Consider the following 26,766-nt stretch of genomic DNA (forward strand, 5'->3'; position numbering starts at 1 on the left):
AATTATTTTAAGGGTAAAAAATGTTCTGAATCAGTGGCTGACAGAGCATCTGACAAAATCACTACACACACTTCCTCCTGAAGACGTGTCAAACATATGCAAGCCTCATGCAATGGGAACACAATGAGATGATGCAGCAGAAGGGGATCAGCAGATCGGCCCCGTCATTTGTTTCCCTTTTCCCTTTTGTTTGTGTAAAGTGGCAGTTTGGCCATCCTGCATCTGAATGATTACATTTCTCTTGTCCGTCTCTTAAGAGTTCTGGCAGCAGTTTATATAGTTTACTGGATCTGTGGCCGCTTGTGTTGATGAGGATTCCTAAAAAGCCTTATTTACTCTGGTGAGTATACAAACAGCCAGTTTAAAAAAAAAAAAGAAACTCCCAAAAGCACAACTCATCCGGCTCTGAACAACTTGTTATTATCCATTTTTACATAACACAACTTCTACATAATTTGTGTTGCTCTACAACTGGGGTTTTGGAAGATGTTTAAAATTATATCTATTTTAATTGAGCATTGTTTTTGTTGAAAGGGCCCCTTTAAGTTTCATATTTAAAAAAATTTAGATAAATAGATATTCCACAAAATGGCTGACAAAGGCTTACACAAGCCCTGTTTTACACTGGTATTGTAGCTGGAAGACTCAAGTAATGCAGTTCTGGCTGACTGATTTTACATGGCAGTCTATTTGCTGAGGCCATAAAAAGGAACCATAAATAAGAGCTATATGGTCGGACACAGAAACAAAGGACCACATTGTATTTGCACTTATATCATAGTTTGAAAAAAAGCTTCAAAATGTATGCTTTTAATTGCCCTTTGAATGTGCTGAAGGAAAGAGGATAACTTCATTGACGTAAGAAGAGGTTGAGAGAAAATACACGGAGATTGTCTCGGTTAATTAAAATCATTTAATTACTGTGAGCCGGTTGCTGCAAGATTATATATATCCGTTAAGGACATTGTGTGCATTTGCTACGAGGACACGCGACAGGACATTGGTGCTGTGGGACATTCCTTTCCAGAACCAACCTCTTACATAACATGCCACTATCGATTCTCAGACACGCTGGCTATACAAAGAACTGGGAAGCAGTCATTTTCATCCACAAGCAAAGCAAAGGGGGGAAATCTGAAATCTTTGCATCGGTTTTTAAACCAACACAAGGTTTTGTTTGAGGCATTTTCGTCCTGCGCTCTGTTTTCATCTCCTCACAGTCGGCACAGGCAGGGTCGTGGTGCTGGCTTGTCGCTGGCACTGAGCCTGTCAGGTTCACTTACGCCTGATGAACGGTCGACCGAAGCAAACCCAGCTCAAGTCACTTTTCATCACTGGGGCTGCTCTCGCCTCATTTTACCCCAAAAGCTTTGACATTCAGGGATCGAGAGACCGGTTCAATCATCTGTGCGGGGAATGTCTTTATTACCTTTATGTGCTTCGGATCCAAACTGATAAAGAGACAGAACCGTTAAAGCTTAAGACACGGTTTGACATTTTGGAAAAAAATGCTCATTTGCTTTCCACTCTGACGTCTCTTCAGTTAATATGCCTCCAGCAAGGGGTTAGCATTAGCTTAGCAGCTAACAGGAAACTGTTAACAGGACTAAAAGGAAGCAACATCTGCCGCCATGATCAAAGCTCACTAAGTCATATCATCTCCTGCAGTGGAATACATGTTGTGGTTTCATGATGGGTTGCGTGCTTTCTTGGCCGGGAGCAGAAAATTCAAGGAGTCTCTACTGGTTGCCTCTCAACAACATAAATTACGACAAGACTTCAGGCTACCTGTTGCCACCTCCTTCGAAGGCTACATGTGTAGACCGATGGCCTCACAGTGCTGCGACTACGTTAGCCAATGTCGAAGGCTCCTTCCAATGTTGGATTCCTCTTGGGGCAACTTATCCCAGTGGCTCAACGGTACAGTAGCAAACAGTACAACGGTAAAGTCGGGATAAACTGGTGATGCAGACGATCATCTTATTTCAGTTTGGCCTTCGTAGTCTACAAAGACCATTCCCGTCAGAGATTGATGAAAACAAGTCCCAGAAGGATATGACCCCTGAATTGGGACACAGCTTATGTGCTAAGCTAAGCTAACCTTCCACTAACTGTAGCTTGATTTCAAAAGAACAGACATGAAAGTGTTTAAAAGTAAATTTGCATGTATCCCAAAATTTTGAGCCAATACTTTAAGTTGTATCATCTACCTTTGTTACTTTTTTGTTTTCCGACAACTGTGTTTTTGTTTTTGCACACTTCCTACTGGCCGTCTCCCTCCAGACGAGAAGCGGTGGTTTGTATCCCCATGTGAGAGGCAGGTGGGTGAGGGCAGGGGGCGCTAGCTGAGCCCACCGAGCCCAATCCATCACACAGTGACAGGAGCCATTAGAGCATGGAGGAGCATCTGTGGAGCCCCAGGTAAGAACGCATGTGGCAGGGTTTGTTTTGCTCTTCCCTCATCTGATACACAACAATGTCATATTTTGCATGTCGGGTCTGTAGCGCATATACATACACACCGAGCAGTGTGTAATCATGCAATATCACATGTACACATGTTTGAAGGGACCTCCCATCTCACACTCTGATCCATCTCCGACACCCCCGAGGTCAGGCCTCGTCGGAACCTCACCAGCAGCTCAACACCTGAGCTCACAGTCCAGCTCCCCTCTCACCCTCCAGACATATTTCACACACACACACACACAGACACACACACACACACATACATCTCAAGCACTGACCTTGCACTAATAGCCAAAGTGTGAACAGAAAACCGGAGGTGTGAAAAGATAAAGTGTGTAAGCTCGACATTCACGGAGGGGCCAGCTGGGTCTTGTCCCACATTTAGAAAATCATTTCCCAGCGGTTGCGTTGTCGCATGTTGGACGTGGACAACAAAGAAATGTGCAGAGGAACATCTCAAGTTCCTCTGAAGATAAACCTGAGCCTCGGTGTGTTCAGGGGGCACCAATGGATGCACAGCGTTGACATGACATCACTGAGATGATATCTCTCTCATCCAGTTCACACTTTGAAAGCGTCAGGCTTCTGTATTGTGTTTTCAAAGGGTCGTCCTTGTCATGGTCACGTCAGCAGTGTCAGCCCCTCGGGGACTTTGGCTCAAACTGCACCTTCATGTCACAAACCAGTGTCGCCTCTCCACAGAAAACAACTGACACTTTCTCTTTCAGGTTCAGATGTGGATGAGCAGTGGGACATTACACTATGTGGAAAGGTCCGCATTCAGACAAATTAAAACAATGGATTTTATGACTCAACAAAGCTGCTCATCAAACGAAAATGGGTAAAAATTGTAGTGAAAATGTTTCGATAGAATTATAAAGCCAGACAGTTCTTGTTTTCCCATATTTACAGCTTCCATTCAGGCCAATTTCACTCTCAACAACTGTCTAAACATTTATTTTACTGCTCAACTAACAAAGACAGAACACCTCGGGACAGACACTTTATTGCATTAACTTATGGACTAAACACTCGGAGATTACGTTAAGGAGAATTCTTTCCTCCGCTAAATTAAGAGCTCAAATTATGTTTCAGTGTCTCTCATTGAAAATGAGCCCTTTAACCAAGGCTGTGCAGGAACGGTCCCGTAAAAAGCATATTTTTCCACATAAACTGTGGTTGCACCACACGCACTCGCTGCTGCCAACTGTGTTACATGTGAAGGCTATAAAGTCATTGCCTGTGAGTAGCTGGATGCATAATAACACATGATTATAAAGGCTTTAATCAGGCAACTGCTGAATATCACCATAGTAAAGGTCAGCTTGAGTAAACAATTTAATGACTGTTTCCTTTTACACTTTTAAACACAGGACACGTCTTGGAAAGAACTAATTATGTAAGCAGTAGTGTGTGATTGGCCCCGGCTATCAACACTATAAGTGTTTGTGGGTTCAACGCTAAACATGTTTGTTATATAGGAGGTTATGTGTCATAAAAAGCTTAACTGCTACTTACTGGAGGAACATTCTGTACGGAAAAGGTATTTTATCAGGGACATATCGAAGAAAAGAATTCAGAGATTCTGAGATAAGGTCGTAACAGTATGAGAATAAAGTCTCACTTTGATGAGATGGTCATAATGTTACAAGATAATATTATTTATTCTTTTAAAATGACAACTTTATTCTCATATTACAAATTAATATTGAAATAATATAATTCAATCATTCGTGTAATACTATGACTTTATACTAGTAGTATTACAATTTTATTCTCATAATATCACAACTTTAGACTCTTATTAATATATTCTAGAAATATTACAACTTTATAGGCTTACTTGTAATATTACGTATTTATTCTTGTATCATTACAACTTTATACAGGTAAGATAACAACTTCATACTTGTAATAATACGTTTAACTCTTGTAATATTTCGGCTTTATTCTTTTACTTTCAGTTTTTCTTTCCCTTATGCAAGGTCATACTTCTCCACATGTATATATATTTTCATGAAAGTGTCTTTTATCCTGATGGTTGACCCTGATTTACCCAAAGAGCACGATACACTGCAGCAGAACACATTAAGGTTACACCAGATCTCTTAATAAAAGCTTTCAGCAGAGTTTGGATGACAAACGATGCCAAGAGCTTGGACTGCAGCGTCACCGTGAACCCGACATATGCTTATTCAATTACTGCCTGTGCACCATTGTTTCCCTCCGGTTCCCTCTGTCTTCTCTCGTTCTTTCAGCTGGAGGAGTTTGTGTAACGCTAACATGAACACAAAGAGAAACGGTCCTGTGGCGAATGTTTAATGTTTAATCCCCTTTAAAAGATTTTGTATTGCCCAGGGACAATTAGAGTTTATGAATGGAAGAAGTGGATCGCTGAGACGCGGACACTGCACAGACAAAAGCCTGCAGGAGGACACACATGCACAGTAAAATTACACTTTATTCAATATGACAGTTCGTCCTGACCTCACTTAAACCATACCGTGCTTTAATATGAAATGTCTATTTTCTACTTTCTATATTTTATTTCACTACAATCCTTAAAGAAAAAGAGTCTTTTGTGCATGATTCTACAGTTCCGAGATCAGTTATGTAAAATTAAACTCATGCAACATATAAGAAATAAATCATAATAATATGCACGCATTACCCTCTGATTTGTATGCATAGAGTCTGCAGTTAAATGAAGGAGCCGCGTCGTGAATTACCGTGAATCTCCGCTGCCTGTAACCTTCAAACCGCACACAGAAGCCGTAACGACACAAAGGGAGATTTGCAGCCGATATAAAACTCTAATGTAATTGACTGCACGCCACAATCAGATAAGAGGGCTCGTTTCACTATTTCCAACGTTAAATGTCAAATGACTCGAGCCCAGTGGAGAGCGCAGTAATAAAAAACGGAGCGCCGGCCCATTGTGGCCTGTCTGTCACGCAACGAGCTCTTTAGTCCGACTGATGCATGTTCTCCAACGAGGACAAGGCCGAGACACGGTGACAGTTTCTGTTTCATGCCGAGTTTCCCTCTTATCACGGAATATAAATGTTGCAACGCAGCTTTCCCGTTCTTACACCCTGTTTTGGGGAGTTTGCGGCCAAGTTTTCAGCACCTGATAGATCTCCAGCCCTGTATTTATTCTCCCTGTGATCCCTTTCAGCTGTGTACAGGAATTAATGTTCGTACAGGCGGGTTGACGGCTCGACTTGCCTTGAGGAACGACTCCCTCTGCTCATTATCAGTCAAAGTAACGGCCTCACTGCAGAGAGACAGAGACAAATGTACACGCTGCATTAGTTATTAGACCCGTTTGCCGTGAGGACGAGAGGCTGGGTCACAATACTGGTACGAGTCTCAGAGGAAAGATGCGTCTCCAAGGTGATGTGACTGAGGTGCCAGCTCAGACGACCGGCTACGGCAACGGCAACTGTCAGCTGAGAGTTGCATCATGTTTGCAGGATGTGCTGCAGCATCACTTCCAGGGGGGATGTGCTGCTTTACAGTTGTCTCTCTCAGCAAACTGACAGAAAAGTTTCTTGTTTTTCCAAAAGTGCCTGACAGCCCACGCAGTTCCTTCTTTGTCTCCTCGATGCCAAGTGTGAGCGAGCTGTGGCCTCACTTCACCCCCCCCCCCCCTGCTGCAAAATATAACGAGATTCCTCCTTTCGTTGACTATTTATCATGTTAGTAGAACATGATACTTTTTCATTGTGATTTATGTGTACAAGAAAATACAGATGTTCAGTTGTAGCCTGGAAAATAAGGACACGTATCTAAAGTCTTTAGGGTTTTCAATTTTGTTAAAATAAAACCACCTTTCTTGACAACTTTAATTCTGAATCAGATAGATGGATAGATAGATGGATCTGAATTGCTTAGACTGTTTAAATCTGTTTAATCTTTTATGAAATATTATGTAATACAAAAAGGAAACTGTTTACCAACTTCAAAAACACTTTGTAAAACATGAATTAAAGTTAACAAGTTGTATTAACACAACCTTATTTTGTGTTACCAAGTGTTGATCAGCTGGTTAAGAATCCTCCTTCAGATGTTTTTCAGATGTTAGTGCACCTGAGCTGTGTGTTAGTATGAAAAGTGCCACATGACTAGAGTTTAATTTATTTCTTTTAATGATCATCACTTTGTTATTTTCATGGCTACACTGGATGTGCTGTGAACACATCTGCCCCGGAGACACTTGCCAAGTTCGTTAACCGCGGTGACAAACCATGAAAGAAAAGACGGCTCCTGCTCCGCGCCAGAACTGCATCTGTCAGCCAGTCCATGTGTTTTTCAAAAGACAACGAGATCAGCAGGGTTTGTGGATTTTCAATCAAAAAGTTGAGAATCTGTCAGGTCTGAGGCATCATCTCTCCTCCAGCCCTCTCGGCCCTGTTTCCTCTCTGGTCTAGCCATGGCTGACAAGCCATTAAAGGGCCTGTCTGCCCGCAGCAATGGATGAGTCGTACTCCAGAGGACACGGGGAGTCAGATAAGACTTAAATCATGAGAGGACAGTGTGGAGAAGGCAGCAGCAGCAGAGGCCCTCGGTCTTCATTACCACACAAAGCTGCAGGAGCAGAAAAAAGAGGTGGAGGGGGGGGGGGAGGAATTCTCACTTCAACTCAACTATTTCCTCTCCTTGTTTTTGTCTTTCGTAGTTTTCACCTCTCGTCCTGCTGACACCTATCGCTCCTCACCACCTGACCCTCTCATCGGCTGCTCCGGTGCACTTTACGTCATGTTTGCGTGCACTGCTGAATTTGTCATGATGGGCGGAGAGTCATGGATGTGACACAACCCAGACAGCAAACAGTAAATACTTCTGACAGGAGCTGCCGGGCGAAAGGGTCATTTACGGCTGGATGCTTCAAAAGCTTTCACTTTTATATTATTTCAACAATTTCCTTTGACAAATGTTTTAATTTTCCTCTCTTTCAATTGGCCTGTGAAATGTGAATATACAAGCAAACGTGGGCACATGCACAGACACACACAAACACACACATTTTCCAGCTCAGGGACCACAGATGCAAATCATCTATATAGCTCAACAGTTGTGTTGTGCACAGCCTCTATTAAACCAAAGACACTATCCATCAAGAAGCAATGAACATCTAGGGGTCGATGGGCGATTAGCTATATTCTCATCCTGAGTTTAGTTTAATTGACTTAATTGGTTCTTAATTTGGATGTTTACTAGCAAGAAGAAAGTAATTTTAAAGATGGAGCCACATGATGGGACAGATTTAGAATTGAATTGCAGTCGTGACCTGAGACGAGACTTTAACCTTGTTACCAATTAAGTCAGTTTAGTCCTGAGGCTGAAAAGGTGAAGTTTGTAAAGATAAAAGTATTTCCGAGTTTTAAAGCCATAATGATAGTTATCATTCATAAATGTAATCAGACATTTGTTTCAGAATATACATCAATAGATTAACTTAAATTGGAATCGCTGTCATTACATCATTACTGAATGTGCCTCATGCACAGACTCAGAGTTGAATATTCAGCTGTTTGATTTCCTTTCAAACATAAATACATATGTTTTTACCTCAGCCAAGGAGATTATGTGATCATTGCTGTTTGTTTGTTAGTCCTTTAGCAAGATTACGCTAAAACTACAGGGTAACGGGCCAAGGAAGAACCAGTCATTCTTTGGAGCGGATTTTAGTGAATGGGTTGATCCAGGAATATTTTTGTACTTTCTTTAAACATCGCAAGACAATTTCCGAACATTTTGAGGAAATAATGGAGATCTTGATGAAACAAATACTTAAAGTTCTGATATCTTTGTGCAATTTGGTGCAGCTTGATTGAATTTAAGGGGACTGTTGGGCCTGTGCTCCTTTCCTTGGCGGAAGTATGCGCTCTGCCGAGTGCCAGATATATTACAAGTTTGCCAGAATCTTGACAGCAGAGCAGATGCAGGAAATCAGATAAAAGTGAAAAAGCTGCACCACAGGGCCGAGAACAAACTTGTTTACCTTGTAGAGGAGCATGATGACCTGTCGCAGCTTGAGCTTGTGGAAAACGCAGACGTCATACAGCGCTGACACAGCCAGGACGGTGACTCCAAGCTCCTTCCACAGCATGCTGCAGGCGGCGCAGGCCAGGCTGCAGAGGAGCCACGCCACGAGCCGCCAGGGCCCAGCGTGGCCCCGTAGCGTACAGTGACGCATGTAACAGAGCAGGGACAGCAAGAAGAACAGAGCGGCGCCTTCATCGGCCCTGCCCACAACGCCTGCCACCGCCTCCGTGTGGATGGGGTGGGAGGCGAAGAGGAGGCCGGCCAGGAGGCTCCACAGGCCTCCTCCGAGAAGCAGGCGAGCCAGCGCGGTGAACAGGCCTGTCACAGCTCCATGGAGGGCCACGTTAACCAGGTGGTAACCCCAGGGCTCCAGCCCCCCCACAGCATGGTTGAGGCGGAAGGAGAGGGTGCAGAGGGGCCGGTAAGACTTATGGCTGCCACTGTGTGTGAGTAAGGTTCCCCAGAAGTCATCGTAGAAGATATTTATCCAGGGCGTCTCTGGGAGCAGGTCCTGATTGGTCTTGATTGCACGGCTGTAAAGAGAACACAAATGAAAAACATGATTTATTGATGATGGATGGATAAAGAATTGATATTTGATGGAGTACTTATGACATTTCAGTCGATTCAGGGAATGTCGCTGCTTCACCGCTGTGCCACATTCAATAAAAGAGTTTATTGTACATTGCACTGCAGAGTCTCTGAGGAGAGTGCACAGTTATTCTTTACCAGTGTGGACTAAGCAGAAAATATAGGTTGCTGAGAAATGAAACTTTTCATTGCCCCCCCCCCCCCCATGAGAGTGTGGTCATGTGGCGTTCACAAACAAAGAAGCAGAGTGCCAGCGCTGAGCTCTGGGCAGCTTTGCCGCCGCAGCTACAGCCTTTACAGCTGTGGACTCAGGGGATTAGGCAAGAGCACCACACCCTGAACCACAAACAAACACAGGCATCGCAGTAGCGGAACGCCATGTTGGCAAAATGCAGACTTCGAGAGAAGGGGGCGAGACACTCGACTATACGGCAGCTCTGAGGTTTTCATAAGAGGACGAAGCAGCAGCGGAGCTAAACAACGAGATTAGATTGTTTAAGGACTTTCCTAAACAGATTACACGTATTTTTAGCCTCTATTAGGCTACGTAAGAGGTCAGTTGGACTTTCCCTCTTTAAAGGGATGAACCTGTGTGACCCAACCTAATGCTGCTACATCAGCCGCAAGCTGTGTTAGTGTCGGAGGCTGAGGGGAAGTCCGGCAGGGGTCAAAGCGGGGACAAGAAAGGCATGACTCTCCCTGCAGGAGCTCTGTAACGTTAAGCGCATTTTCTGTCTTTTCTGCCTCGGTAAGAGGTGCCGCAGACTTCTGCTGCTTCCATTGGGAGATGGCGCTGCTGATAATTTGAAGACAACAGAGTAAGACCCCGCAGAGAGGAGGTGGCTGGCAACGGCAGAGCAGAAGTGTTGTAATTAAACGTGTGATGAATGGGACATGACAAGTGATAACAAGCCAAGTGCACCAGGTTGTAATGTGTCCTCAACGGCAGCCACAATTAACACACTCAATTAGTTCGGAGAGTCGGGTGGGGAAAAGACGCCGACGTCTAAAAGTAGCACAAGGAGAGTCGTAAATTACGCTTTTGAATAGATAGTTTTAAATAAGCATAAAAGTGAGAAAACCCCAAAACGGTCGACTCAAGAGTAATGAGCTGCTTCCTTCAGGATAATAACACTTCATTTTGGCAGACGTCCGACGAACAACCGCTTCAGTACCAGAAAGCTGGTGGGGGGGTTCTGTGGGTTGCAGCTTAATCACAAAAATGAGCTGCGGAGGGTGAACGGAACCTCGTGATGGATCCAAGGGAAATAAATACCTGGCCAAAGAACGTCAGGAGGGGCACAGAAATAAACAGCTGGGATCTAATAGAAACGCCTGAGAGGTCAGCGCACACATGATTGGGTTTCTCTGGCGAGGCGGCCAAAGGCTTTAAGAGGCCGTATAGCCCCGCTCTCCACTTCATGACTCACGCGCGCCAGTCTATTTCCTCTGGCCCATTTGTCGAGTGAGATCTTCATTCCACCGCAAGATGCTCGCATAAGAGGCATTATGGTTCATTTACATCTCCGAGCTGTTTTGGAGACAAGTGCGCCCGTTTTCCACTGCGCGCTGCGGAGGAGCCAGTGAGGCCAGATACATTATATATTGCCTCAAAACCACAGCAGATTTTTTTGTTTGTCTCTGGCAGCAACAGCACAGACAGAACGCCAGTGCCAGTCAGAAGCCCACCGAGTTTATGGCCTTGGCTTATTGCTGTGCTTGACGTTTCCCTCTCAGACTGTCTCCTGCTTATGTCACGCACACCGGCGAGCACCTAGCGTTTGAAACAACAACAAAAAAAAGGGGGATACGCCCACAGCTGATTAACACGTTTGTTATTGATTCCTCTGTAAACTCACCATGACCACACGAGTCATGGCGAGTCTCCTCAGTCTACGGCGACTCATTAATCCGCTGAAATTTCTTCATCGTCCCACGTCTCCACCAGCTCAGAGGCCAGTTGGAGAGAAAGATTGAGTTTCTGCGGCTGCTCGGGCTCATTTCTCAGCAGAGCTGGCAGCGAGGAGGACCATTTCCAGCTGGGAGCACATTCCTCCCCTGACCGCCAGCCTGCACGCCGACTCCCACAGGAACGGGGGGGGGGATCATGTCGCCGCTAACAAGAGCAGCCCCTGAAAACTTCTCTGCCTCCCCTTCACTGTGTCTTGATTCTGCCACCGTCGATTCATTCTCAGCTCCTCTAGATCACGGCCACGCACCACAATCCGTTTGCTCGTCACAATATGAAACAATTTCTTTTCTATGTGAAGTCTCTAATTGTTTAAGTACAGCTCTGTTTGTTTAGTCTGCTTTCAGACATGAAATTTGTTCAGACCCAATTTTCTGGACATTTTCCGGTTTGTTTATCTTTCTGACGTATGAAGGACGCAGCAGCAGATTGTCAGAGTCAGACAACAACAGGAGATTTGGGTAGCAGTAGAAGTAGGAGTTGATTTGTAAATAGACTTGTTATTATTCACAGCACATTGACCCTGGAGTCTACCCTCATCCCCAAAAAGTCATGAATTTCGTTGCCTTTGCACGTTGACATCTATGTCTGCGTCTTCTACATCGATGGCACCTCTTTTTCATACTGAGATGTCTGTGTTCTTCATATCTTCATCAACATGTCCTCTATTTTCTGGACATTTTCTGTTGTATTCACTTAGGCTGACTCGGACAATGCTAGAGCACTTGCAGGAAAAGGTCCTGCAAATGTCCTGAGCAAGACACTTGGACATTTGTGTTCTCACATGCAGCCCCTCCTCCAGAAAAGTTCAGGAAAATGTTCGGACTTCAGTGCACGTGTGAAAGCAGCTTTTCGTCTTCAGCTAGAGAGATTAAGGTTATTATATGAGGCTTTTGTGCCTGCTGTACACATTACACTGTACCACTTATCTGAAAGACTGTTTTGAACTCAGAGACCCAAGATGTTTCCGTAATAAAATTCACCAAACCAAAGATGCTGCAGAAGAAATCGTGTCTGTTGATTGTATCATCAGTGTGACTCACTCTTCTCACAACTTCACAAAACCGAGCATTTTGTTTCTGTTCCCAGTTTGTCACAAAGCTGCATTATTAGTTTTTCTTTTTTCCTCCGACCCCTAAACCAAGATGGAAACAAGAGTCTTGTTTGTGTTATTCTGTTTGGAAATTCATCACTTGCATAAATTAGCCTCTAACAAAGGGGGATTGCTTTCACAGAGCAGTACACCATGTAATTATAAACCCAGAGTAAAATCAATTTCCTACAAAAACCGGAGCCCTTTTTTTTTTGCTGAGTTTAAAAGCATTTCCATGAAAAATCTTCCTGCCATCTCTTTATCTCCTTAGCTGAGAAATAATCATGTGAGAGCCAACCCCTGGAACAGATTCACTCACCATGTGAACGCACAAGCAGGATGAAGAGGAAAATAGCCCGGTTCAATGACAGCAAGATCCCATGTAAAGAGGCTTTCAAAAATTGAAGATTGATTCGCTCTGGGCGGGACTCGCCCACATGAGAGATGAGACTGATATTGGAGATCAGATTGAAAACCAAGGACATGTCATCAGGGCTTTTCCTTTACAACCGCTCAATGAATATGAGATGAAGGTGGGAGCGATATGGAGGTGAAAAAAAACAAATCTGAAGGACACAGCAATAAACACTAGAATGGCAACAGTTCCCTTAAATTCAATCAATCTGCACCAAATTCCACACACTCAGATAGCAGTTCCATAAATAAACCAGATTTTTTTCATCAAGATCAATGAATTATTCCCTAAATAAAAATGTGAATTCGGGAAAAAAGTCTTTTGCAAAGAAATAGATGATGTCCACTTTCAGACGTGCTGAAGTTCAGATCTGCACCTTTGACCTTTTACCACCAAAACTTTAATCAGTTTATCCTCGAGTCCAACTGAGCATTTGAACCAAATTTGAAGAAATACCGTCCAGGGGTTCTTGAGATATCGTGTTCACATCAGGATGGATAGACGGACAACCCAAAAACATAAAAAACACCCATTTGAGTTCCTTTTTTTTTTACCTTGCTAAAAAACAAACAACCCAACAAACAAACAAACGGACAGAGGGGAAAACATGACCTCCTGAGGAAGGGGTAATGAAAACCATCCTCATTAAAGTTAATCACACACATGAGAAAAGATTTGTTTAAAAGTAACAGATGCTTTACGCAGCTCATCATATGGGAGCAAGCTGATGATAATTCAAGTAGAGAGTACGTACATGTATATCAAGATAAAACGTCAACTGAAATCTAAATCACAAGCAAAGCAGCCGCCTGAGTATGAGTCAGCAGTTCCCACTGGATCCTGCCAGTTGAACCCGTTGACCCAAAAACTTAAGTGCAGACAAGACGCGATCAATTAATCATATTCCCACTGGCTCCACAGTGGGAGACATCAGAACAACCGATGCTCTTTCTGGATAGCGAAGAATGGAAAAGCCGCCATTTCAAATACAAAGCACATAAAGATTTCCATTTGTGATAGCATGTGAAAAGAGAAATCAAATGTGGCGGGTGTCTGGAGAACGTGATCAAAGGTCTGCCAACGACATGTCACCGCCCGGCTTTACTATGTGAAAGGAGCACAGTGGTATTTTTAGACTGCCCACGGAGACACCGGGGTAGCCCGCTCACTGTTTCCGGCACGCTTTTGTCTAACGTTTCTTCCCATGGGCTAGCAGGTCATTAAAGGCAAAGCTCCATTGCACTCACAGTAGCTAATATTAGCAGACATAGTTAAGTAGAAAAACACATAACAGAGAAAATACACTAAAAAGGTCTAATCCCCCATAATTTTAATCCGCTATTTAAGAAAATATTAGTCTGGCATGCGCCGAAATCTTTTAATGACATGGAAAAATAAATCGTGTCCCATTTTGTGTTTTTGGATTAAAGTGATTAATGTATTCAGTGCGTCAGAAAAGCAAATCCAACTCTGAAAAAAAATTTGAATACATCAATTATTAATGCAAAAGGTGACGGAGATGAAAAGCACAGAGATGGAGGAACAGAATTTGTAAAAAAAGGAAAGAAAGAAAGAAAGAAAGAAAGAAGGGTAAAATTTACTGTGTGCTATTTTTGCTGCATTGTTGCAAACAGCTTCCCAAAGCATGGGGATAAAGATGGGACCCGCCAGCCATCGGCGACGCGAGCCAAACAAGATAAAATGTAATCAAGCGTTAACGTTTTAAGACTCGCTCAGCCAGGGAGAAAAAAAAAACACCTGGGTCCCGTTCAACATGGAGAAAAACGGTCCAGATTTCCTTTGGCCCGGTTTTCACAACTCGCTATTTCTGAATTTTCAGGCCAAAATGTAATTAATAAAAAGTGTCTGTGAATGTTTGGGGTGTCTTAGCTTCAACAGGCCGAGCAGCACAGTGAGTGAAAGAGGACGGCCGGTGAGAAAAAAAACGTTTGTTAGTCACTGTAGCAAACACACAGCACCACCGGGCCGCCGTAAAATCCCTATTGTCCAGAATGAATGGCTGCTTTCTTTCATTTGACATATGCGATTAGTAAGCCTATAGTAAAAGCTCTCAATAAAAGAAAACAGCCTGAGGGAGCACTGGAGAGGACGTTGTTTTTTTTTTTTCCTTTTTCACCACAAGACAGAATTTTTATCATTCTCAAAATATTAACAGGTGTTTTGAGAGAAAACCTCAACTAAATCACATTTTCTATAAAAAATTGCCATTTTGAAATTGATTTAAAGGACTTAAAAATGATATAGTTGTACAAATCCAACCTTATTTTCTTGGCTTATATAAATGTACCGTTCCTGAGAGGCTGTTACACTCCGATCGCTGGTTGTGGACACCTGCCTGCCCTCCGTCACTGTAATTAATGAAAGGCAGGAGATTCAGGATGGATGAGATACTGGTGATGGTGGTAAAGGTCAGGGACGACGGTAATTAGGCCGAATCTGGGCCTGAAGGATTCTGACCTTCAACATTCTTACCCTCAATATCATTTCACAAGTGTTGTTGTGTTTACCTCTTTGTGTATCCATGCTTCTGCTTCCTGCCTTAATGTAAATGTGTCTTCCCTTTTGCTTCTGTTTAATTTCTAGGTAAAATGTTTATTATTGATAGTTTGGATGGTTTCACTTTCTTACTCCTTCATTTTTTCCATTTCATGGAGAAAAGAACAGCACTTGACAAATCGACTACACTCTGTGGAGCCAATATGTCTAACAAGTACAACCACAAGTAAATCAGCAACATCCAGATTTTAGTTTGGATCTGCACCAAATTGCAAATTGATTTTTTTCCATCAATATCCATGAATTAGTTACTCGTAAATTGGCAAAAATGTCAGCGGACACTCGATCTCACAATGTTACAGAAAGATAAAAAAATATTCCTGGATCAACCTCTTTTTATAGTTCCTCAGCAAAATGTAATGGTTTCTTACTTGGTCCATGTCCCATCCATCTTTTGGTGAAGGTATAAATACACAATCCACTAAGCTTCCTGGGCATGTTTATGTATTTATGAATATATGTTTTAGTAACCTACTTTGTGTTCATATCCTGAATGTGTGTTCACACATTTAAAATGCACAGAAAGAGATCGTACTAAAAGGAAGCAAAGTGTTTTCCAGAGTTCAAGATGCAACACTGTTGGTTTCACCCAGCAGCACTCCCTAACTAAGTGGAAGAGGTCTTCCCCTCAGGGAGGGTATTTGCATTGCTCCACTGGCACAATCATACACACTCACTCCATTTCATGGCACAGTAGACAAGCAAACACTGGGATACTGAGACACAGAGTCTGGAGAAGGGCGAGCTCATCCAGCTCTACGGAGTGCTTCAGCTCGGTGAATACCCGCGCCTGCTGCCTAGCATCCCTGATCAGCCCTTTGTTCTCTGCAGGACAGGCAGGGGAAGGCATGGCCGGAATACTGATCACCAGAGCTAACCATGGCAGCCAGCAAACCAACCAAACAACCAACCAGTGAGCCACACTTCTTTCCCAACCAACCAGGCGGACAGAGCAGGAATCCTGGCAGCCCGGCATTGAATCCCATGGTGTGAAGTTGCCAGAGGTACTTATGAGACCTGCCCAATTCTTTACTGTCCAGCAAAGGCCTGAGGGCTTCTGCCATGTGTGATAAAGCTGCCTGCAAGTCCATCTCTATTATTTTCATTATGACTTTCTGACAAACAGATGTCAAATTTTCAAAGTTTAAATTCTTCTTAAAAACTTGCTTGTAAAAATGTTTAATGCAGTCTGACGTGAATGATGAAGATGCAATAGCTCTCTGCTCACTCAACTGCACATGTCACTCACTCTACTAAAGGGAGCATATCGCATTCAACTTGCATACATTAGTTTAAATTACCAAATTTTCAAATGTCTTTGCTGCACTTTGGTGTTTAACCTAAAAACTCAAGCGACAACAGCGTCCTTCATCACTACTGTTGTATTCTAAACTAATGACGTTGACGTCAAAGTTATATTTTCGGTCCAAGTGTAAAGTTGGGTGATGTTTATAGTCAGTTCCAGGTGCAAAAGCCAATTACAGGAGCTGCCGGTGCAGAGAGAGCAGAGCGGGGTGATATAGTGGGCTACACTGTGATTATTGTATCCAATAAATCTGTCAGCATGTGCAGGGCAGTGGCCAGACAGCAGAGAGCTGCTGGGTCACCCCTGTGGGCCTCTCTCTCCCTCTCGCCTTCGTTCTTTCCCCCTCACACACATCCCACTCTTTCCCAAGCACCAACTCGTCTCTCTTTCCTTCCAGCTAAACAGAATCTGTCACTGCCTCTAATCTTCCACCAGCAGCCTCAGACGGCGAAGCGCAGTGGGCAGTCGACTTTCCCCAGCTCCAGTTCAGATGGTTTTCATAAGAGATGGTTTAGTCCTTGAGGGCGATATTCAAACGGACACTTTGCACTTCCACATGGCGACGCAAAAACACCTGCTGTCCACACTACACTACTACAATGCTAATGGGTGCAGGTTTTAAACCCTGCCTCCTCTATGTTAGTGGACGGGACATGGGCCGAAAAAGTCTATGTTTGCGTGTATGTGTTGGTCTTTACAGTATGTTTGGATTTAATTAGCAATTGGATGCTAAAACATGGGGGTGAAGCTTCATGATTGACAGCTGATACAGACTTGTGATTGGTCAAGAACTTGTATCGACAGGACCTCAAAGTAGCCGCTCCGGACCACGTTCACTACGGCGCCAACTCTGGCTCCAAATGATGTCAAAAATCTAAAATACAGTGGTATCCATCTTCCTTCTTAAAGTATAGGTTCACCATCTTAGTTTTGCATATTAGCGTGTTAGTATTTACCTACTATGCTGGTGCTAGACGAAGAGCCAGGAGAGAACCAAAGTTATTGAAAGTGATCCTCAGGGGAACATGAAGATCAGTGTCAAACTTCATGGCAACTCAAAAGTTGTTCAGACATTTCCTTCAAGACACAAATGTAGATCTCTTGATGGAGACTCTGAATATATAATGAGACGTCATCGCAATCCATCAGTAAACCAGCACACGTCTTTAGCACAGGCACAAATTATCATTGACCACAGAAAAAAGCATTCAGCCTATTCATTTAGGTTTTACTGAGATCTATGGAAAAACTATCATTTAATAAAGATATTACACATTGAGCTATGTTTGCTTTTCTCGTGAACTTTACTTGACCATATTTTGTAGATTCTTACAATGACAACGTTACGGTCGCCTAATTGAAAAATTCAATTTTCTCTAGGTCATCTCAGGCGTTTTATCCAATTTATCACTAAAATGGAAAAACTTGACCAAGCAGGCTTTTATCAAATAAAAGTCACACACCAACAAAAACCAAGAACAAGGTCTTTGTTCTCCAACTAGTTCTACCTCTGTGTTTCCCCTCAGCCTGACCCATGTCTAATGCTGCGGTAGTCACCCAGACTCTGCCTGGATGGGGCCACTCCACAGCACTCCTCACAACAGGAGGGCTTTTGTCACGCTCTGACCTTTTTGGCCATGTGGTAATAAATTAGTTTGATTTGTTCCTCCTCTCCTGTTTAGAGTGCTTCTCCTTCGCATGGGAAGGGAGATCATTGCAGGGCTGCTATTCTAGGGCTTGTGGCCTTGTTGCGTGCCAGACCAACACAGCCCGACCCACCAGCAGGCTGTTTAAGTGTTCTGGTTTGGAGATGGAGGATGTTGACCCATGCAAGGGTTAAGCGAGACCTTCACCAGACAGATGGGACCAGCGTTGCGGGATGGAAAAACCCTGCACATGCCGGGGCTTGGAATAGATCTCCTCCGCCATCCCTCTTCTCAAACCTTTTTGCATGGAGGGGCTTTACAAGGCACAGCAACCCTGAAGGATGAGCCTGAATCATGGGCGCATCGCCGTGGAGGCCTCCGCTCACTGATGTTTATTGCATGGAGGCTTAAGTGCAGCAAGAGCCTTTGAGAATGCCAGTGGAGCAGAAAGGAGAAGACATCTTTAGTGCCCCGACCATCTTACATGTTCAGCATTTGAAACAGCTGTGTGATGTCCCCGTCCTCCTCCTCTCGGCTCTTCTGTTTAAATATGAAGAAGCTGCCTGAGTGCAAGAGGACTCAGGAAGCTCATCCTCCTGCAGGCGCTGTGATTAGTGGCTGTTTTCTAGAAGCCCTGTGCAATCAATCAAACACAAATATGAGAGAGAACCAATCAGCTTAAGGCCCAAAACGGTGCAGGAGAAAACATCCTGCACCCCCTAAACCGGGGCTGCTTACGTCTCTCTCAGCCCAGATCATAGTGTTATTAACTTTGTATAAACCTTTACAGCCCTGAAGCTGCTTTGTAGCTTCTCCCAGCTCCCCACAAGGCAGCAACATGAGAACAGCATGAGAGCTTATTTGGTAAATTGGGAAGTACACAAACACACACACGCGCACACACACAAAGAATCATTACATTAATGAATGGCAGTGTTCAAGGATGCAGCTCTGAGTGATCTCATTAGATACCATCACAACAGGCCAGTGTTCTCACACTGCTCTCAACCCAGACTTTTTCCAGCTCTCCCATTTGGGCTCCACGTCCAGGCCCTAATTGAAGGCACATGTAACCCACTCACACAGAGATCTGGAGCCCCCGTCGACAACAACGTGTGTGTGTGTGTGTGGAGCCTGTCAGTGGAAGGACGGGGGTTTGATGTTCCTTCAGGACTGAGCGCAGGTCTTTCAATAACAGGACTCGACTAATGCAGCTCTGATGGCTGATATCGCCGCCTCATTAACTTTCGCTTGCTCTCAGATAGTCACGGCCCGTGTGAACCTGTGCACAGGGAGGAAATCAGGTCGGTGCAAAGCTAATCTGTTATTTATTTCAACTTAAATTGGAAAAGGAAAACCAGGCTTCGGGGGAGTAGATGCTTATATTCTACACGAGGAGATGAAAGATCAGCTGTTACCGTGGGCTAACACTTGGTAAACAGAGTTTAAATACACAACTGAAACAGATGAAGATAAAAGTAAAGAAACAATGAGGAAAGTTAAACCTTACATTAGCTCCGTCTCCAGGGCCTGGAGCTCGGTATGGATGCGAAGGGGACCGCCTGCCATAGCGTGAGACTGCACCACCTTGTAAACCCATAAACATGTCAGAGAGGAACAGCCTCTTGTGTGTTTTTTTTTAATAAACGCTTTGTCTTCCACATGGTGTCAATTAGCATTTTTGCAAAGGAGCTCTTTTTACGCATTTAGATTTTTACAGCCACCAAAATCACACAAAACCGCAACGCCTCTGTAACCAGGGCCTGTGCTTTTTTACAGACTTTGGATTTCCTCATTTCGTTTTTTCCATGTAGAAAATGTGCAGAATCTCTCAAATGCATAAATCAAAACAGCGAAAATGCACGGCTGGGACGCAAGTTGATCCCACGCAATGAAATCATAACTTCACTTTGGTCCCGCACCAACTCTTCGCGTTGCATTTTACACAAAAGCACGACTCCAACTGTCACTGTAATTGTTTCCCTGCAGGTTTCACTACTAAACTGATGACTTGAATCCATCCAAAATCAAACATCTGTTATTACTTTTTATTTTCCAAATATTAAAAGACCTATCTAAGAAATGCAAAACAGACATTTGTATAATACATCTTCAGTGTACATGTATCTAATAACAGGTCTCTGTGCCCTGAAATGGCCTAAAATGGAAAAACCTCCTCCATCAGCAGTGAATGCTTTTGTGTCTTCGTGTCTCCTTTGTATCGTATTGAATTGTCACTCCTGTCTGTATACGCACCACAAAAGACTTTCCCTCAGCTAATCTCTTTCTCCGAGTCAATAACATTCACAAGCAATTTTCTTTTGTTCCCACTGACGGGCTACATTAAATTCCAAACTAAAATACAGCAGAAACTGCAACAGTCAGCACAATTTGATTATTCTTTAAACCCACTCGATCAATAGTGGCAGTTGTCAGGTTTTCGCGCATTCGTCAAAATATGTACACAACAAAAGAAATAAAAAAAGAATAGCACATGATAATTGAATTGATAAGAAAATAAAGAAAGTCAGGTGTTAATGAGGTTGTATCATTCACTGTGAATTACTGTGGAAGGAACTTAACACAATCAATTGGATGAAGTGAGCAGAAATCAATGTGTTTGGCTAAGTCTCCTCTTCAGAGAGCAGGTACCACACAACACAGATCCATAGTGTTGGAGTCGGGGGGGCCGAGCTGGTTAATGGTAAAACAGACACCTGATTGTGTTTCTGTTTTCACAACGATTACAGGGAGAGTGGCTCCATGTCAATATTACCCTGAGGGACTTGGGTTGAAAATTGAGAAACATCCCTCGGCGATGATGGAATTCTGAGCATACACCTACATCTTCTTTTCATTAAATGACGTCTGTATTTTATGAAGCAAAACATATTTTTTTAGATCCTACTACAAATGTGGAAGTTCAGGGCGGCAACACCGGCCTCAGAGGTTTCGGGACTCGTATTTTTTGATGAGGGGTATTAAAGGTTTTGACATGACTGAGATCAGATGTTACAGAGAGTTGGGCTGCATCCATACCGATAAGTTTTGAAACTAAAATGATGTTGATCCACATCATGTGCGTGCTGGAGTAAACAGGAAGCAGTTGGTTGCTTAGTTACAGCAAATGAAACAGAGCAAGTAAGACCAGCGACGAGGACGAGCTGTTGCAATGTTTTGTCTTCGTCGTTGATAGTGGAAGTCGTGCCTCAACCAATAAGGAAGCAAATGCAGACGACTGCGTCATCTTTTCCAGAAGTCCTTCTTTTTGTTCATATACTTTTATCCCTGGAGTCTTTAAACTAGAACGGGGCCAGCAGCATTAACAAACTTCTCAATTTCAGGCGCTCAAAAACTCCAGAGAAGCTTGTATGGCAGGCGTACACGTAGCAAGCAGTGATGCGTTTTAAAACTAGAAAGTAGCAGCCTGGATGTCGCCTTGGTAGCTGTAAATAGATGCTGAGACATACAGGGTGGAATTCTAAACCACAGATCCAATTGATATTTTGGAAAGAAATTCTAAGCCCGGTGTGTAGATGGAGGATTTTTCAGCCCAACAATTCCTGAAAAAACTACTTGTATCTGAAAAAGACTGTTAAATTCTACAGGCAGGACGGTGACCTGAATACATGAAACAAGGAATGTGTTGTGCTCGGGCTATTCCAAGGGGTAGTCACTTCACTTTGATGTTTCCACACATATTCCTGGTTAGCGGCAGAACAACAAAGGGCCGTGTGGTGCAGAGGACCGCAGCATTAAAAAACTGCATGTGATGCCTCACTCTTGCAGATCTGTGCGGGCAGATGCCATTCATGTGGTCCAACGGAGAAAACTGGTGAATGACTTTATGGAGGATCATAAAATGACATCCCTTCTACAGTTTAAAACCATCACAATGAAATTCTAGCTCAGGAAGGATGGAGATTTCATTAAATTTGCGATCATTACCATATACATGCCTCATGTTAATACATTTTCAGGGTGGTGCCATCGCAACGAGCCCTCGACAGGAGTTTTGTAAATTAGCGAGGCTTCCGATGTAATGAAAGAAGAAGAAAGAAACCTCCCCGACATGTGGGTCAAACATCAAAACACACCGCTCTTCAGAAAAAGGGACAAAAAGGAAACTTAAAAAGTCCGGGGATATAAAGATTTATGAATGCAAAGTCAGACATGTTAGAGGGTCGTGGAGACAGAGGAGCATATATTAGGTTTTTAAAGCAGTATCCAGACTTCTAACGCCTGTTGTGGAGGTTATTCAACTGATGGCGGCTCCTGGGACTGTGGCGTTCTCTGAATTGTTGAGTTGTGCTGAAGTGCAGAAGGGTTTAATTCACTTATAACACTTTAATTAGTGGATTCGATTTTGAGCTAATTCTGGAAATGAAACAGAAATCCCTCACTCAGGAAAAATGTTAATCTAACTCCTTAAAGCAAACATCTCATTTAATTTAATACAGTTTTATTATATTACTGAAATCCCAATGAATTTATCCACATTATCAGCTCAGCTCAACAAATCGTCGGCAGAACCTCCGGAGCCACGTGAAATCAAAAACCTCTTTCTCTCCTCTTTGCTTAGGCACATTCAATCAGATAGAAAGACTTGCATTCATTGCATTTCTGGAATACTTGTTGGTGGCATATTGGAGGTGGAGTGTACAAAGGCGGGGGGAGTGGACGCTGAGGCACCGGGCCCCCAGATAGGAGCACAAAGGAGCCCAGTGGAGCCCGGGCTAAGTGAAAGGGTCCTCACAAAAGCCTGAGAAGAAGGGTGGCTTTCTGGGTTGGGTGGTTTGGGGAGGACAGAGGATGCAGACCCAGGGCCTGTGCCCACGCACTGAGTCCCGGGTCTTGCTGAGCCGCTGAAGCACAACCATGTGTGGTCCATTATCACAAGCAGCGAGCAGCGAGCACCACGCCTCCCTCAATGGGAAGACGGATGCCCTCTTGCTGATTCCCCCAAAACCTGGTAAGAAAGGCTCGAGGAACAAAGACACCCGTCGCATTGGGAGGGGGCCAGTGAAAAGGTTGCAGGAGCATGTCTGCATAGGGTTTACTCTTCTTCTTGGGAGGACAATGGAGCTGACAGGTGTCGGGGGAAGAGACAAGAGGACAGAGCCAGAGGAGGGAGACGGAGGGGTTTTGATGGCAGGCATACAGAAAGGAGAGACACTCCTGAGAAGACAACGGCCTCCTGAGGGGAAGCACAACAAGTGTTTGCGTTCTACATTTTGAGTTGGCTTGTTTATTGACAGAGCAAACAATGGAAGCCTACACGGTAAACATGGTGACGCTGAATTGGTAAACCGCTACAGACGAAAAAAAATGTTGTCAGCAGAAGTGTCTGTTATTTGTGTTTACCCATTTATGACGACGAGTGTCACACAAACACCCTCAGAGTCGTTTAACAAACATGTCAATATTTCCAGTCTCACGCGCTCGAGCAGAAGCACCTGTCATAACACGAGAACAAAGCTGTGACTCATCCTTCCGTTTATCCATTTGTCTTCATCCGATCTGACTGCGAGTGCCGCAGCCCTCGGCAGCAGGAAACAGATGGAGCCGTGTCCTTCATTAGATCAAAAAAATAAAAAACAGCGAGGCAGTTCAGGCCCTTCAGCTCCTCGTCTGCGTCAGCTGCCGTTTCCAGGTCAGCCGCCATGCGAGGGCAGGGAGCGGGCAGCGAGTCTTCCAAGGAAAACCTTTCTTCAAGGAACTAGGGTCCTCGGAGCAGAGGAGCTGACCTCCCTAGGATTAGAGATCGTGGCGGAATGGAAGGAAGAACGAGAGGACGCTTACGTCATCCCCTGTCCCCTTCCATCCCAGTGTCACTGACCAGGTCTCTTACACAAGAGGCTTTAGAGCTGCGTTATCCACCAGCGGATAAGACGGGGGTTCAAAGAGCAGCAGGCTGTTGATGCTGCTCCTCAGACACCATCCTGTCCAGCGGGTCACACCTAACAAGTGTCATTATATATCCGTCAGTGCTGAGCATGTATAGAAACAGGCAGCCTCATCTCAGCAGCTTGTTCCAGGGTGTGACGGATGCCGGGGGAGTGGCCTGGACGTGCTTGGGAAGCTTAACAGTTCCCTTGTTTCCACGCGACAGGCTGTGATTGAAATCAGCGCCGATAAGGTTAAACAAACGGGGAAACGCTGAGAACAGTTTTTGCTCTTGGACAGACCGGTGTGACTTGATATTGTAAAATATGATAGTTGATGTAACACAGCTGTAAAAGCTCAGTTTTTTGTGATCCAGGCTACTCTCTTGGTAACATTCATGTCATAAAAGGAACAAGTCAGTGTAACAGTGGGTTCACACCATGAGCTACAAAATCAACAAGTCACCAGAGGCTCATTCGCTTTCTTATAGAGAGCTGAGAGTTGAGAGAAACTCGAGCTTCTGCAAGAGACCTGCCGGCTGACATCACGTCCGAACCTTTCCGAGCCATTACCCGTCTGCATGTGCTCCGTGTTTCAATGTCATATTGAAACTGACAATAATCTCATCAGTTTGCTTTTTATCTTTTTTAGTGTATATCCAATCATTTTCAATTACCGCTACTAAATTTCAGCTTTCCAGTAAATTCTAACAAAAGCTCCTTCATTAGATTACCCAAGCAGATCTGTATCATCATAATATAAGTCAAACAATAATTTGTCGCAAAATTTTTTTAACTAGACAGTGGAACAGCTTTATAATAACATGCTTTCTCCACCAGAGAACACTGACAAGCATTCAGTGTAAAATGCCCCTTTTGATGCGCATCTTAGTCACAATTCTTTTAAAAACCAAACGTAAATAATGTTCATCAACACGACTGGTGTCACGATAGGGGATTAAAAAGAAAAATGATATCTGCAAGAGAAAAATATTCGGACCGTTTCTAAGAGCTTGAGTATGAATATGACTGATGAACTGGATTTGGCTGCACAGACCATCCCACACATACAGGGATTTATGTTCTGCTTTAATGAAAGAATTTAATGTTTCACTTCTACAGGACAAAAAGCCGCAGAGCTGATGGATATCTCATCCTTGTATATCTCAGGGAAACGAGCACCGGTTCTGAAAAGGTGATTTTTTTGTTGATAAAAATGTTTAATAGCAAAAAAAAATCATATAATCGGGCCAGTATATCGGGAGAGTATGTCCTCACATCCTCAGAACAACACATCTGGCTCACATTGTGAAACATTGTGAAAACAGAGGTGGTGAGAGCTGATGAGAACATCATTAGAACATCTGGAAAGAGAATATCACTGACAGTTTAGTGGCCTCGTCTGTTAAATCGAGTGGTCGACAAGTTGAACGCTCACTGCAGTGTCTGGATGATTTTTTTTTCCTTAACCTAGAAAACACAGAAACTCTTTTTGGTTAACAAACAAAGAGGCAGTAAACCGAGGCCTTGGGCAACATCGCTATGGGTGTGGCCACCCAGGTCCAGCATCTGGGATCTGGTCTGGAAGTGAGTCCAACACTGCGCAACACAAAAAAACGACTCACGTGTTCTTCCCCTGGTGCCGAATCCAAACTATTCCCTCAAAGACCAATAGCACCCAAGAACAAAATCACACCATCTTTCATCATCAGGCCGAATGTGCAGGGAAACAATAATTTTATGATAATTTCCAAATGTCTGGGGAAGTCTGAACAATGTTCATGTTTGCTGCCAAGAAGCCTTTTTTCCCCGTAACTCCGGCGTGCTAACCTTTACTGCAGAAAATCCCTTGGCTTATTTCTCTCTGGACTGTTTGAATTAGCCTGGGATACGGCGTATCACACCACCGAGACAGGAACATTTAAACAAGCGAGACGGAGCCAGCTATGGTGAAACGCTCTCTATCCGATGTGTCTGGCCAAAGACAGGGCGATAAGTTCATCCGTGCTCAGTCGCCTTCGCTCACCATCACTCACCTCCCACCTCCGCGGCAGATAAAGACATGACATCCAGATATAAACTGAAAGAGGAGATCAAAAGATGTTTGGAACGAGCGAGCCAGAAATACCATTCGGAGGTGAAAGTTGTGCTCCGCGCATTTATCCAAGCAACAAACTGTCATTTCTGGTACGTGCTACTGAACGTAACAGACTGGGAAGCCTTTCGCACAGGTATATTTTTCATATTGCAACATCCCCCCCCCCAAGCTATAATTCATGCACAGCTCTCAGGCATAAGCAGAATATTAATAAATCAAGACAAAAACCATCCGGAGTGCTGCTTTTGGATGTTTCCTACACACTAGGGAGTAATTTGTTATTGCAGGTGGCCCCTTACAAGCCCAGTGTTCCCTCTCAAGTATCCCGAATAAAGAAAACAAAGCCTCTCAGGATGGAAGTGCAGCGGGTTTTTTTTCTTCCTTTGCTCCACCATTGAGTAGAAAGCACAGAAGGTGCAGCTTTGGGTGATGAAACAAACAGAAAAACAATATCGGAGACAGGTTCTGCTCCCTCAGATTAAGCCAATGCCATATTCTGTGCGGCAAACACTGCGCATAAGTAAAGTCGCAGAAGTAGATTAGTCTATTTCTCCCATAATCCCTTTGTTGCCTGGAGGAAAGGATTTGTGGGTCAAGCCTGAGAGGGGGGTGGAGGAGGGGGGGTGAGGGTTGGCCTTGTCCACCTACAGTAGCACGGAGAGAGAG

General features: G+C 43.9%; 1 protein-coding gene across 1 annotated transcript in view; it reads right to left on the reverse strand.

Moving 5' to 3' along the window:
* tmtc2b (transmembrane O-mannosyltransferase targeting cadherins 2b) overlaps positions 1-26,766 on the reverse strand; it is a 95,304-nt gene that overhangs the window by 44,034 nt on the left and 24,504 nt on the right. The window contains exon 2 of the mRNA XM_034588348.1: positions 8,477-9,053. Within this exon, the coding sequence (XP_034444239.1) occupies positions 8,477-9,053 (577 nt within the window). The remainder of the gene's footprint in view (positions 1-8,476; positions 9,054-26,766) is intronic.

The sequence above is a fragment of the Hippoglossus hippoglossus genome, chromosome 6, assembly GCF_009819705.1.
Source record: "Hippoglossus hippoglossus isolate fHipHip1 chromosome 6, fHipHip1.pri, whole genome shotgun sequence".
Taxonomy (NCBI): domain Eukaryota; kingdom Metazoa; phylum Chordata; class Actinopteri; order Pleuronectiformes; family Pleuronectidae; genus Hippoglossus; species Hippoglossus hippoglossus.